Source organism: Typopeltis vanoorti, chromosome 26 (assembly GCF_054136105.1).
Source record: "Typopeltis vanoorti isolate ZY-2024b chromosome 26, IOZ_Tvanoo_1.0, whole genome shotgun sequence".
In the NCBI taxonomy this organism is placed as follows: Eukaryota; Metazoa; Arthropoda; class Arachnida; order Uropygi; family Thelyphonidae; genus Typopeltis; species Typopeltis vanoorti.
Window position 1 is genome coordinate 31,044,186 of NC_143574.1, and position 14,071 is coordinate 31,058,256.

General features: G+C 35.0%; 1 protein-coding gene across 4 annotated transcripts in view; it reads left to right on the forward strand.

Annotated features, from left to right (window-relative positions):
* The window catches only part of LOC150092458 (ectonucleoside triphosphate diphosphohydrolase 1-like), a 181,197-nt gene that overhangs the window by 30,642 nt on the left and 136,484 nt on the right, over window positions 1–14,071 (forward strand). For 2 of the 4 annotated variants that reach the window (XM_090414937.1, XM_090414936.1), the window contains exons 2-3: window positions 6,302–6,561; window positions 7,598–7,654. In XM_090414937.1, coding sequence (XP_090271063.1) covers window positions 6,327–6,561; window positions 7,598–7,654 — 292 coding nt within the window. In that variant the 5' untranslated portion in view covers window positions 6,302–6,326. Of the gene's footprint in view, window positions 1–226; window positions 346–6,301; window positions 6,562–7,597; window positions 7,655–14,071 lie in introns of those variants that run through there. The other 2 variants (XM_090414935.1, XM_090414938.1) reach the window with 2 other exon arrangements.

Consider the following 14,071-nt stretch of genomic DNA (forward strand, 5'->3'; position numbering starts at 1 on the left):
ATGGGATTAAAAAGCAGTTTTTTTTAACCACTGGCTATCAGACTTAACGACAAATCTCTACAGAATGTCTGCAGTATTTCTTATTTTCTCTCAAATTGTAGTATTATTTTAAGTTACTAGATGGCGGTATACTACACTACAGGCTGTTTCTGTCACTATACTCTAACAATTTTTTTAAAAAAAGAAGAGAAAACTGAAAGCGGGTGTACACACTAGCAGAATGTGTGTTTGTGTTGGATGACTAGAATGGGAGGGCAGGGAAGCACGTGTCATTATCTCTTGAGACTTGGTCAGTACGTTTAAGTGGAACTGTGTTAATGTGCAGAGCTGAATCATGATAAACAGGTATGCGAATTAGCGTGTTCTATATAAAATATGATGAAAAGTAGTTTATGTACCATCATATGTCAAAATTTATTTGGATTTTTTAATTTCCTTCTATTTCTTATTTCCATTTGTTCTCATTCAAACTGTTATTAAGTTGCAAGACTAATATTTGTTCTATAGGAGTGTTCATCGTTATCATCAGTGATAATTATCTTAATTCTAAATCCAGGTATGCCTAAGATAATACTAATTTAATATTTGGCTTAAAATGTGTTACAAGTGTGCGAACATAGGCCAGATGCCTTTAGAGTTCAGAAGCTTACATGGATTTGTTAAAGGGCGACTTTGTTTTAGTAACCAGGTCGCATTTTACAATGCCGTTATAAGAATAGTTGATGAAGGAAATGCACATACTGTGATTTTTCTGTTATTGCAAAAGCATTTGATAATTTGCCACGTTTAGGTATGATTTCTGTAACGCTCAGTACCGCTGTGTGGGCCCTTACTGTTAATTTTATGTTATTGATATTGTGAAAGGATTGTAAGGGAATATGCAATAAATTATATAAATATGCATAAATATAAATATAAATAAATATAAATATAAATTATGCAAATAAAGTAATGTACTGATTCTTCAGGAGGATTCCTGTAGGTTTTAAATTTAGGAACTCAAAGAGGGAAGAGATTTGTGCTCAGTTGATGGAATTGCATTGTTGGTTAATTGAAATTAATTTTCAATACTTACAGACCCTTAAGTCCTATGACATACCCAAATTGACTTTTGTGACCATAATTTTATCTTAAATATATAATTTTGTGTGTAAATGGTATGTGTTCTTCTTATTGTTTTGCTTATTTGTGAAATGAAAGCTCTTCTGCCTCTGTATGAGATTAGCTCACTCACCTTTTGTTGAAAAGCCCTGGTAAAAGTTTTACATGGAATTTGAACTCAGATTTTTCAACTGGAGGACTTTGGCAAAACCTGCTGAGCTATGGAGGCTGGTGATATATGTGCAGAAGTGAGGATAGTATTTTATGCAAATAAATGGAGGAAATGTAAGCTGCAGAGTTTAATAGTTACAAAGAACGGCATGTTTAGGTAGATTTTCCAAAGGACAAGACCAATTCTGGAAGTTACACAAGGGAGTTGGAATTTTTTTTTAATCATCAACATACTCATCCTCTCATGCAATACAGTTGCATGAGAAGATGATGAGTATGCTGATGGTTAGTGATTTTAAGGTGTAGTATGACCAACTTTGTGAAACAAGAGCTGACATCTGATGAGTTTCTTACAGTTCATGTGATGATGATGTTATATCCAGGGGCGAATGCTGGTCTTTAAATTCACACTTGCTCTTGTTATCATTCAGGGAGTGAGAGGTGTGATTGAAGTCTGATTAGCGGAATAATGAATTACTGACCATTTAAAACTGTATATTTAGAAATTTATGTACATTTAATCATACAAATACAACATTTATTTTACAAATAATATTCTATCTTTTTCAATTTAGCTACTTTAATGCAAATTCTACCCTACAGTTCTTTATGAACTGGTCAATAACATCGTCATAAAAAGTTGGTTGTAACTTAATTTTCCCAAGCAACACGCACACTTGTAAAGGCTGGCTGAAGCTCACTGGCTAGAGCTACATTGACTGCGTATGGCCTGTGTTTAAACAACAGTGTGAAATGACCATGCATGCGCATGAAATCACAGTGCTGCAGCGAGGATCTGGAAGCTCCTACAACCGAGCAAGCCAAGGTAGCTTTGACTAGACGAGCAAGCATCGGCCTTCGATACACAACACAAAGCTCAATTATTGCAGTGCAAGCTTAAGATATCTTCTGTCTAAGGAATGCATTTATTAACAAATAAATATTACTTCTTTCTCAATTAATGAGCTTGCACAGAAAGCATAGCAAGCATGGAGAATTGGCCACTGGTTATGTCTTATATTATACATCGGCTTAACTTGCTAATATTGTGAGTGGTTTGCAAGAGATATTCATGTTTGCAGATGATACAAAGTTGGACAAAAAAATAAAGAGTGAGCTGATTTAGTGGCTCTTCAGAATAATTTTCATAGATTAATTATGTGAGCCAAAGAATGATGGATGAATTAATCCTAGATAAATGTAATCCCAACTTTTTTGCTACTTATATATGGATAATATATGATTTATACATTAATTAAACCTTTATCTTTATGGTCTGGCTACTACTAATGAGACCTCAATAAAGGTTGAATCCACTCTGGTGGTGACTTTTCCCATAATGCATAGTAACATATACCTCTGAAAGGAAGTGTGCATTATGGGACACTAAGGCAATTGATGTGAACTTAACAGCCTCTGTATACAAGTAGCATAGTTGTGAAGATAATTCACATGCAAGCATTGTTTGCTTACATGTGAATATTTTGGTAAAGGTTTAAACAACAATATAATTTATTGACAAGAGAGCTGTGGCAAGGGCGAAAACGAGGGCAGTTGATGAGGTTTATGAAGAACTGGAGAGAAACGGTGGCGAAGCTCAGTTGTTGAGAATAGCGAAAGCCAGAGATAAGGCCTCGAAAGACATAACATCAGTCAAGCAGATAAAGGTTGCCTCAGGAGTAGTATTACAAGACGAGGACAAAATCAGAGGAAGATGAAAAGAATATTTCTGAAAACTACTAAATGAGGAGAATCCAAGAGAGAGGTGCAAGGATGGAGAGGTAAATGAGAGACCGGTGCAAGACATAAGTAGAGAGGAAGTGGTATGGGTACTGAGAAAAATGAAGAATGGAAAGGCTGTGGGAGCAGACCAGATACCTGGGGAAGTGTGGAAAAGTTTGGGCAGTGAGGGCATGGATATGTTATGGGATCTGATGTGTAAAATAGCCCAACAGGAAAAGATACCAGAGGAATAGAGGAAAAGTATTCTCGTCCCAATCTACAAAGGAAGAGGAGATGTTCAAGACTGTGGCAACTATAGAGGAATCAAGCTGATGTCACACACATTAAAAATATGGGAAAGAGTAATTGAAGCAAGGTTACGGCAGGAAACAAATTGGTGAGGAGCAGTTTGGATTTATGCCAGGAAGAGGGACAACGGATGCAATATTTGCACTAAGGCGATTGATGGAGAAATATAGAGAGATGCAAGTGGATCTGCACATGGTGTTTATAGACCTGGAAAAGGCACACGACAGAGTGGCCAGGCAGGAGGTATGGAGGTGTATGAGGAAGAAGGGGGTGTCGGAGAAGTACGTGAGGTTGGTGAAGGAGGTGTATGAGGGAACAGAAACTCAGGTCAGGTCTAGTGTCGGCATGACAGAAGGGTTCCCTATTGTCATAGGGCTACACCAAGGGTCAGCTCTGAGCCCCTGCCGCTTTGACCTGGTCATGGATGTACTAGTGGAGGATGTCAAGAAGGAGGCACCATGGAGCATGCTGTTTGCCGATGACATTGTTCTATGCGAATCATCCCGAGAGAAGCTTGAAAATACCCTGGAAGAGTGGAGAAAGGCATTGGGGGAAAGCGGCATGAGAATTAACCGGGTGAAGACTGAATATATGTCAACGGGAAGTGAAGAGGATATCGTCATATGACTCCAGGGTGAAAGGCTAATTTCAGGGAAGAAATTCAAGTACCTTGGGTCGGTTGTCGAGAGGAATGGTGACCTGGATGAGGAAATACAGCACCGAATAACATGCGGTTGGATGAATTGGAGGAAGATGAGTGGGGTCCTGTGCGACAAGAGAGTGAGTTGTAAGAGAAAAGGAAAGCTCTATAAGATGGTGGTGAGGCCGGCGATGCTCCATGGTGCGGAGACGTGGCCTATAACCAAGGCACAGGAGAGGAAGATGGAGGTAGCGGAGATGCTGATGTTGAGATGGATGAGTGGTGTGACAAAGAAGGACAGGATAAGGAATGACTACATCAGAGGGACGGTTAAGGTGGGGCCAATTGGCAAGAAGATACAAGAAAGTAGGCTGAGGTGGTTTGGACATGTTGAGAGGAAGGGTGAGGAGTATGTTGGTAAACAAGTGGAGTATATGGAGTTGGAGGGAAAGAGGCAGGCCCAAGCTCAGGTGGAGGGATAAGATGACAGAGGATCTTAGGGAGAAAGGATGGAGTCCGAAGGATGCTCTGGACCGGAGAACTTGGAAGAGGAAGGTTAAAGATTGGTGCACCAACCCCGTTTAACATGGGATAAGGCAGAGTGAAAGAAGAAGAAGATAATTTATTGGCAAGTATAATCTATCCAATATGCCAGGTTGATAGCTCTTAGCAAAATGGGCATTCGTTATTTGTACAATCATTTCTGCATCTGCTACCAGCACACCATCCACATTCAGGAGAGTTATTCTTTTACATCTTGTTTCTTTTACTTGCAATTTAATGAGAGAATTCTTTTTGGGTTGTTTTTAACTTGCAAATCTAGTTCTTTGCATATATTAGTTGTAATTCTTCTGGTCTCTGTCTTATAATTTTCATAAATGACATAATCCTTATGCACTCGATATTTTTCGATATCTTTTTTATTTTTTCTTAAGAATCTCTTGCTTAATAAGATTGCACATCCATTTCACTTCCACCTGGTTTCTTTGAATTTCTGATATTGCATCATTGATGTATTTTTTAGTACTTCCCATGCACTGCCAATATCCTTCCCATCTAGCAGCCATTATCATGAGATATCAAACCTAGCATTTGCCTCAGTTAGTCATCATTTCCTGCTTTGTGGTTTAGCATGTAACCTTCTCTGAATAGAATATGATACACTTAGCTTCTTCCCAGGTCAGTACAGCATGATTTCTGTTTCCAACACTGGAGGCAGAACAGTCACCTACTCTGACAGTATAATCAGGTCTAATATTCTTTGACCTTGTTCTTTTTGTCACATGTTGCTTAAGAAAGTTGTGTTGAAAGAACTCAATAAATTTAGATAATGTTTGGATAATTAAAGTCATCCATGCTGATTAATCATTTTGTAACCATTAGATTTATTGGACAGTGCATTTCTTTGACACTAGCAGCTGATCCACCAGTTCTGTAGCAATACCTTACCACGTATTTGATTTTGTTAGACTCCACCTCTCACCAGATAGGCACAAACTCATTCTTATGTGGAAAATCATTACAAATTTCCATCTAATATTGCAATCATAGTTTTCTATCCTAAGTGGACTCAAATCATCTAATATCATTAGCAGTAGACTTCCCCCTCTCCTATGCAGATCACAGAGGCGAGTATACAAAAAAACATGAGTTACCCTCATGTTTTTTGTATACTCGCCTCTGTGGTCTGCACGAGCCAGTTTTACAACTTTCAGATTCTTCTTTCATATATAGTGCTTTACTTATACATTCTTACAAGCATCCTTATATATACATTATACAGATCGTTGGTGCACCCAGGGAGGGGGCCAAGGGGCCCTGGCCCACTCAAAAGAAAAAGGAAAAAACACTAGAAAATCCAAAAATCTTTTCCTAATTAAAATTAATTTTTTTTTTTTTAAAATTTATGTTGTGTTGTGTCTTCTATTTCTATGCTACTTATGAATTAGTAGTCACATAAGATGGGAATACCCTATAGTGCTCGGGTGCTACTTCATTTGCCCGAGCCGTGCCAGAAGAGATCACAGGTATCATGTATTGGCGATCATTGCAGATGCTCAGTCATAGCTCATATGCAATGTGTAGTGTGTCTCAAATTCTACTCAAACCCCCCCCCCCCAAATGAAATCTTGAGTGTTCCCCCTTACAAGACTAAATTTTGAGTGCTCGACCCCCCCCTCCAAGATTAAATCCTTAGTGCACCACTGATACAGACATCCTCGTGCATGTTAATTATGACATTAAGATTTGTCTTTCTTGATGGTATATAGCTAGCTGATCTTAAATTAATTTTTATGAGTGACATTTATACTTCTGAATGGGTATATACTAACATTTTCATTTTTGCTATTCTTCTAGGGACTCTTATGAGCAAATCACCAATATGCAGGTCCAGGTACAAAGCTGGTTACCTGGATCTGCTGGTGGAATTGTTCATGTAGATACCTGTTCAAATGCATCTGTGCAAACATTAATCAGTGCCTTTTGTTCATACAAAGATATCACTTACAATCCTGGTTGGGCAATTTATAATGCTAATAATCAAGTTTTAAAGCCACATCTCACTTTGAGGTCAGCAGGAATTGAGGATGGAAAAACTGTATATCTTGGCAAGAAAAGTAAGTTTTATAGGTTTCTTACAAAGTCTGTTTCCTTTTGCTTATTTTTTAAATTAATTTCAGAATCTGTTGAAATCTGATTTGTAGTAAAGAAGTATTGTGATTTAGATAAATTAAAAGTAGTAACAAATGATAAACTTGATATATATTTTGAAAATTACAATGTATTACATACTATCAGTCGCTGACTTGGCATTACAAGACCTGTTTGTAATATGAACTGGAATATCACTTGACTGACTGTATTTATTAGAAGTTTAATAGAGATATGCATGTTTAGACATAGCATAATGTTTTAAATAATTGCTTCACAGATGTAAGAGAAAATAAATGTAATTTATTACTCCTATATATTTTGCTCAATATGTCGTTAGGGAAATTATTATTATTACCCCAAGATCTCATGGAGTCAATGACTCATCTGGGAGGTCCCTTCACACACATATGCACAGCTCATCATACTGTGTCTTAAACACACTCAAACTCCTTGTAGACACCACACTCTCGGCAAGGCATTCCAATCTACCTGTAAATGCTGTAGAGTTTCTTGAAGTGGTATATTGTAAACAATGAAACTATATAATAAGGAAACCATCTCAAAATCTTGAAGAAGATCTTTACTTTTTCTGTGAAGACTATATTTGAGACCTTCCTGGCCTTTCTCAAGTGCAGATCTGGCTTTAAAAAATTAAAAATTTTTAAATTTTTAATTTTACTTGGCTTAATAAATTGTTTCAACAAATCAAGGGTATTGTAGTGGATAGTCCATATCACCTGTTTTAGCCAATTATTTTATGGAGCATTTAGATTATTGGATTTATAACACCATTTCTCCTTGACCTAGTATTTGTCTACATTTTGTGGATGATATCTTTGTAATCTTGACAATAAAATTAACCATTTATACACTTGCATTAAGTACACATTGAATAAGTAATTTTCATTGAACATGAATCTAATAACAGTCTCTTTTTTTTTTTTTTGAATACTTTAATGCATCTAACTCTGCTGGTAATATTTAATTTTTTGTTTGCAGGAAGCCATCCTTTACAGGCAGATATATCCACACCTCTTCATCCTTCACAAAAAATAGGTATCATCAAAAACCTTGTGCACTGAGCATGCACAATTTATTCTTTTGAGTATTTTCTATTAGAAGAATTAAATAAAATCAAACTTGCTCTTGTTAGATCCTGAATGGAGAGCTTTACAAGTAAATTCTTTATTCAGGATTTAACATGATAAATACTACTAATTAAGGAGATATCTGCACATCAGCTAATAATTATGAAGTATTATTTTATGTTATGTAATAATGTGTAGTCCATGTGTGCCATATAGTGAGAGTTATTCCTGCATAACTGAAATGAGAAGCAGAGAATTTTGTGTCAAAATAGTAAGAATTGTGTAAGCGAATTGTTAAGTTGTTTGCAATTCCCATTAAGCTGTCTAGTACATTACGAAATTCTGAGAAAAATTATAAGTAGTAATCCGGAATAATCGTGTATAATCTGTACGAGTCGAGCATAGCGATGGAGGCTATACCTATGTAGAAAATGACGTCAGAATGGCTACCTGGATAATGTAACCTAACAGATTAAGGAGAGTGTAGGATCACCCATGGGGCATGAACAGTGGAGTTCGTGGGTGAAAACCACATCGAATAGAGGGCGCCCAAAAAGGGTGAATAAAAGACGAAGCGCATCATTTTAGGGGGCTTTTTCTTCTTCGGTTCCTGGATTCGAGTTTTAGGAAGATTGTCGTGGGATTCATGAGAGAGCGGAGGATTGACTACAGTGATGATGGACGGTAGGTTCTTTTCTTGAGAATGCTTGAAGATTTACAAGCGGAGCTGATTGCGATGTGACGGCCTATGCGGAATCGAGCCTTAGCAGAATGTCCCATTGGAGAAAGTTTCCTTGGAGCAGTAGACAGCACACCACAGTCGGAAACGATTAAAAGAAAAGCGTAGTGCATCGCCAGGCGAAAAGACGGCCGATGAATATACAGTAAGATAATCCAGATCTACATGAGATGGCGGCATGAAATCTGAAAGGATCCGATAATGTAAAGATTTTCATTCTATGTTAAAAATCGCTTAGAAGAATAAGAAATTTGTGTATACTGTAAATTAAAGGACACTAGTAGAGAACTTTTAAGTGAGAATTTGATTGAATTAATTAAGACCCTGTGGAACAAATAAGAATTGTTGATAAGCAGTATTTTGATTGAGAATGGCTAGGCTTGCTTAATGAAATTTAGAATTAAGATAGTTATTGATAGAGTATTAATGAAAATGTTCAATGCGTGTTCCGTGAATAGCTTGTGAAAGGAATTATATCCTAGTAGTATTATGCTTACACTTTATCTTATCCTTTCGTAATTGAAGGATTTAGCATACTCAGATTCATTGTGATTTAGTATGAACCTTAACTTAGAGTGAATTTTGATCCATTGCGTATTTCAATTTTCTTAACTGTAAATGTTTTATGTTTTTCCAATAAACATGTTTTGTACCTTATACCTGAGTTTATGCCTGATTACGAATTCGAACCACCACTTATAAAATAGAACCTTTTGGCGGGAGGAATTTAGATATAATTGCTTAAGTAAGATTCGAGTCACGACTGCTAACTGAATCTGCACAGCGCTAGTGTAAGATTAATTACTGCGCATATCCCTTTTTAAATTTAGAATTGTTTCCCTGAACAAGAGTCTCTTCTGTTATAGGATGTTGGCTGGCGCAGCATAATAAAAATTTTGCCACTATCCGAAGAGGAGATAAAATCTGAATTAATATTTTAAGGGCACAACAGTAGATTAGAAGGAGGGCTATTTAGAGGTAGTCAAAGGTAAAATATAGACGTAAACAAATGACATAACACTCTATTACTTAATGGAGACAGCAAAACCTCTATACAGAAAATAATTGCTAATTATCATCTTTCTCAGATTGCAATCTGATGTTAAAAAATATCTGCATGCCTTATCTTAAAGGAATATCTGAAAAAAAAGCAAGGACTCTTTGTAGATATAATCTGTATACCACCTTTTAACTGGTCCAGAAGTTATCTTTCTTACTGCCTATCACCTCTATCCTTGTCTGGTGTTTATCAAATATCCTGTAATTGTCATCTTTGCTACTTTGGACTGGCTGTTCTGCTACAATTAGAATCCAAGAACATCAAGATTTCAGAAATCAAAAGGTTCAGTCCTTGCTTCTTATGCCATCGACACCAAACAGAGTTCACTGGAACCAAACAAAATGCTACACTGCAGTAAGTTCAAATTTGATTGTCTATTTTTGTGAATCATGTGGAGCCCTATGCCACCATCCTAATCTTATCCAGACAGACTATATGCCTATTTCTAAGTTTTGGGAAGTGGTTACTAGTAATTATAATTTTTAAAAAATTAATTATACATCTCTACTTAGTTCGCTGAACTCTAATAGGGGGTTTCCTTCTACTTGTACAGCTACGACTGAAAGATGCGATATTATATCCATGCTGTATGACTCATTCATAATTTAAATGTTGTTGCTGTGCTCATAATTTAAATGTTGTAGCCAATTGTACCTTCTCCCTAAATGAAGCTTATGACATATTGAGTGAAATATATAGAAGTAACAAATTCTGTTTTGAGTGTGAAGCTGTTATTTAAAATGTTTTACTATTACTGTATTTATATTTGATATAGTGCATAGTTTGGTTTGGATAAGTAATTTTCAATTATTTTATCCTATGTTTACTTTAACTTTATAAAGTAAACATATGAAAAAGAACTAAATTACTTTTTCCCAAGACTTTTTATTATAATGATTGATTTAAATCAAGTCTCTTTGAGCAAACTGTTGTCACCCAAGTTAAAAGCCTGATATTCATAATAGTGAGCTGAGATTAGGCTTTTCTTTTCCTTGATATTGCTTATTCAGGATGATATAAAACTTGCACATTAAAGTGATTATGAAATGAAAAGAGATCTTGTGCTTATCCTTAATTTTGAATTAGGCATATAACATACTCAGGTTAGATATGATTTTTGTTACTTCTGAAAAGTTTGTAAAGGCTATTTATTTGTTTCTGAGACAAAATATAAGTATTTTTATGCTGAAAGTATTTTCTAGAAGAAATTTTTAAAAATAATCTGTATTGGAAAAATAGTGGAATTACAGTAAATGAGAAAGAACTAAATCCCCTAGGATTTACTGATGACATTTGTTCTTTTAGGAAATTCTGCAAATGCTTCAACAAAAAAACTAGAACGAAAAGATTAAAATAAACAAAGACAGAACCAAAATAAGACAAAAAAAAATAAATAAATAACATAAACAAACAAAAACAAGAAATAAACTAAGAAATTTATATAGTGACCTATGTTTACTTAAGACAAAAGATCACAGTAGAGGTAGGTTGTAAAGAAGAAATTACACATAGAATTCAACTTGGTTGGAGCACCTTTAGGAAAACACCATGAAGCACTCAAAGGAAATGACATAATCTGCCTTAAAAGAAAAATATTTGACAGTTGTATACCTCCAGTCATGATATATAGAAGTGAAATATGCCTTGACTAAAAAATTGACCAAGTTGAGGCTTACTTAGAAGAAAATGGAAGAATCATTGCTTGGTATCATCATTCTAATCACTTCAATCATTGAAATACTTTAGTCAGAGTTCAGAGTAGGGTGAGAAACATAACAGCCATTAAAAGATTCAAATGACAACAGACAGATTGTATTTCAAGGAGGAACACTGAAAAACGTGCGAAGTTAATATCTGAATGGTATCCCACAGATGAAAAGAGTTATAAGGAAGATTAAAGAGATGGCTGCAATCTCATCTTTTTAATCTCATCCTCCTAGCATCTCTTTAATCTTCTTATAACTCTTTCCATCTGTAGGATACCATTCAGATATTAACTTCGTACATTTTTTTTGAGTGTTACAACAGACAGAAATACAATCTGTCTGTTGTCATTTCAATCATTTCTTGTTTGTCATTTGAATGAGATTAAAGAGATGGCTGCACTCACTGGCATAGAAAAGCTCAAGATAGGACAGAATGGAAGACTTTGGGGAGGCCTTTGTCTAGCAATAGACAGAAAATGGCTGAAGATGAAGAATTTATTTATAAATTTGTGTACTTAACATTGCTAACCTGTCATCGAGTGGCTGGTTGATAAAGGTGACCTTTTCATCCCCACACGAGAGGAAACAAAACCTATAACGTAATGGTGCCAAATGTGAGTTCATATTTTTCTTATATGTATTAGGCACAGATGGTGGAAATCAACTTTGTGACCTTCATATATACACAAAACAACTACAATGAGCATAATTACAATGATTTTAGAGTCTCAGCTGCTTTGGTCTTAATCCAATAAATAAATGTCAAGAAAAATGAAAAATAATTGTATTACTGAGATCAGTACAAAATTGCAGTAGTCAGAAATTATAATCATGCATAAGTGCATGATTATAGTTTACAAATACTGCTTTTTTTTCTAGACGTAGCTTTTTCTTTTCAGCAGTGAGTCAGTTTTCTTTCATCATCAGTAGATTTGCAGCATTCTGTAGTCTTCTGATTTAACGGATTCACTGTTTTTGTACCCTCACATATTTAATGACTTTCATGCTGACTATAATTTTTTAATATAATGGTTTTAATATAAAATTTTTTAAAATAAACATTACAGTAGTATAAGTTTTTGAATTAGTATTCTATTATTTTAAATTCAAGTAGAATATTGTTTTGTGTATGATTCTTAGAGTCCTGCATATATTTACACATGACCTTGGTTTAATGAAATTCATTCAGTGGCTTGTTTATGCCTTGCCAGTAGGTATAGTGATATGAGTAAGTAATTGAGATTCTATTTTTAATGCTTACGTATTATCCAGTGGTTATCAAAATCATAATAGGTCTATTAAAAAATAATTCATTTATCTTCTTGTCCTTTAGTCTTTTTTGTTTGTATATTGCATTTAAAGAGCATAGTGAAATTTGAATTGCAAATATGATAAAGCCAGTTTTTGGAGACATTCATTCAAGGATTGTTAGTAGCTTTGTTTTTTTTTTTCTGTCAATCAAGGGAGGGAGAGAGGGCACTTTGTCATATCAGAAACCTGTTCTGTAGTAACTCAACCCACACTGTTTGTTGGCTGATCAGAAACAGTTAATGCAAATTTGTTTCTGTCAGTAATTATAAATAAATTATAAATTCCAAGTTCTTTTTAGTTGAAAATAAAATTAGAAATGGAATTTGTATTGTTATACAGTTCAGATTTTTTTTAAAATAAATCAGATACGTAATTTTACAAATGTACCTTGTAGAATTTTATTATTATTTTTTTTCACGCAGAATTGAATTTATAAGTGGATGTTTTATGAATAAATTTATTTATATTTTTATTAATCTTCCTCCATAAGAAATTGTTGGTGTCAATTTATTTATAAATAAAATAAATATAACTTTATTTTATTTATAAACCTATACAGAGCTTATATTATGTTCATGGGCATCAAACGTTCATTATGGAAAGTCCTTACTAACCAATATTCACACAATGCCTATTGTACCTCTCCTTGAATACATTCATTTACTGACAGAGTACTCAACTGCCTCTGTCAACTCATTTCATCCATTCACCACCCTCCAAAAGTAATCTAGTCCTGACACTCTTACTAACAACACTCTTACAGTTTTCAGTGGTGACCCCCTTCTCTGCCTTCCTGCAATGCAGGAAGGGCGAGAAGTTTTGAAAAGTTTTTCTGTGTCAATTCCTTAATATAGGTTTCTATCTGTTCCCTGTTTTTTACTTATCAGCTAATGTTTCTAACCACAGACTTTCAGTTTATCCTTATAAAAAGCATTCTACAAAATGCTTTTTGTGAAGAGAAACTGAAGGTCTGTGGATAAGATGTGGTCTTACAAAGAGGAATAATAACCTCCCTATTCCTGTTTGTCAGTGCATTCTTCAACTTTCACGTTATCTGATGAGCTGTTTTGGCCACTTTTGCAGTATGCTTTCTAAACTTCAACTTCCTGTCTACAATCATCCAAATACCTTGTCTTATAAATTATGAAATACACCGCTTATGTTCTCTCTTTATCCGAAAGTACATGATCTTTTGCTTTGCCACATTAAGCTATTAGCCATTATCCTTTATCCATACTGTCAATCTACTTAAAATCATCCTACAGGATCTCTGTATCATCTTTGTTAACTCTTGCTCTACCTAGTTGACAACTGGATTGGATATTTCTCTTTAAATCATTTCCTATATCTGATGTACAAAGTAAATGGTTGTGGTCCAAGTACAGAGCATTTGTGGTACATCATAGTCCCTTACCTTTTCCTTGATTGTTTTTCCCATATACTACATCTTTGATGTCTATCCATCATCTTATTCACATCATCAGCTTCACATCCACCCCATTTTGTCTTAAATCATTTTTTATCATCATAATGCTAATTACAGATATAGATCATATTGGTCTGTTCCAG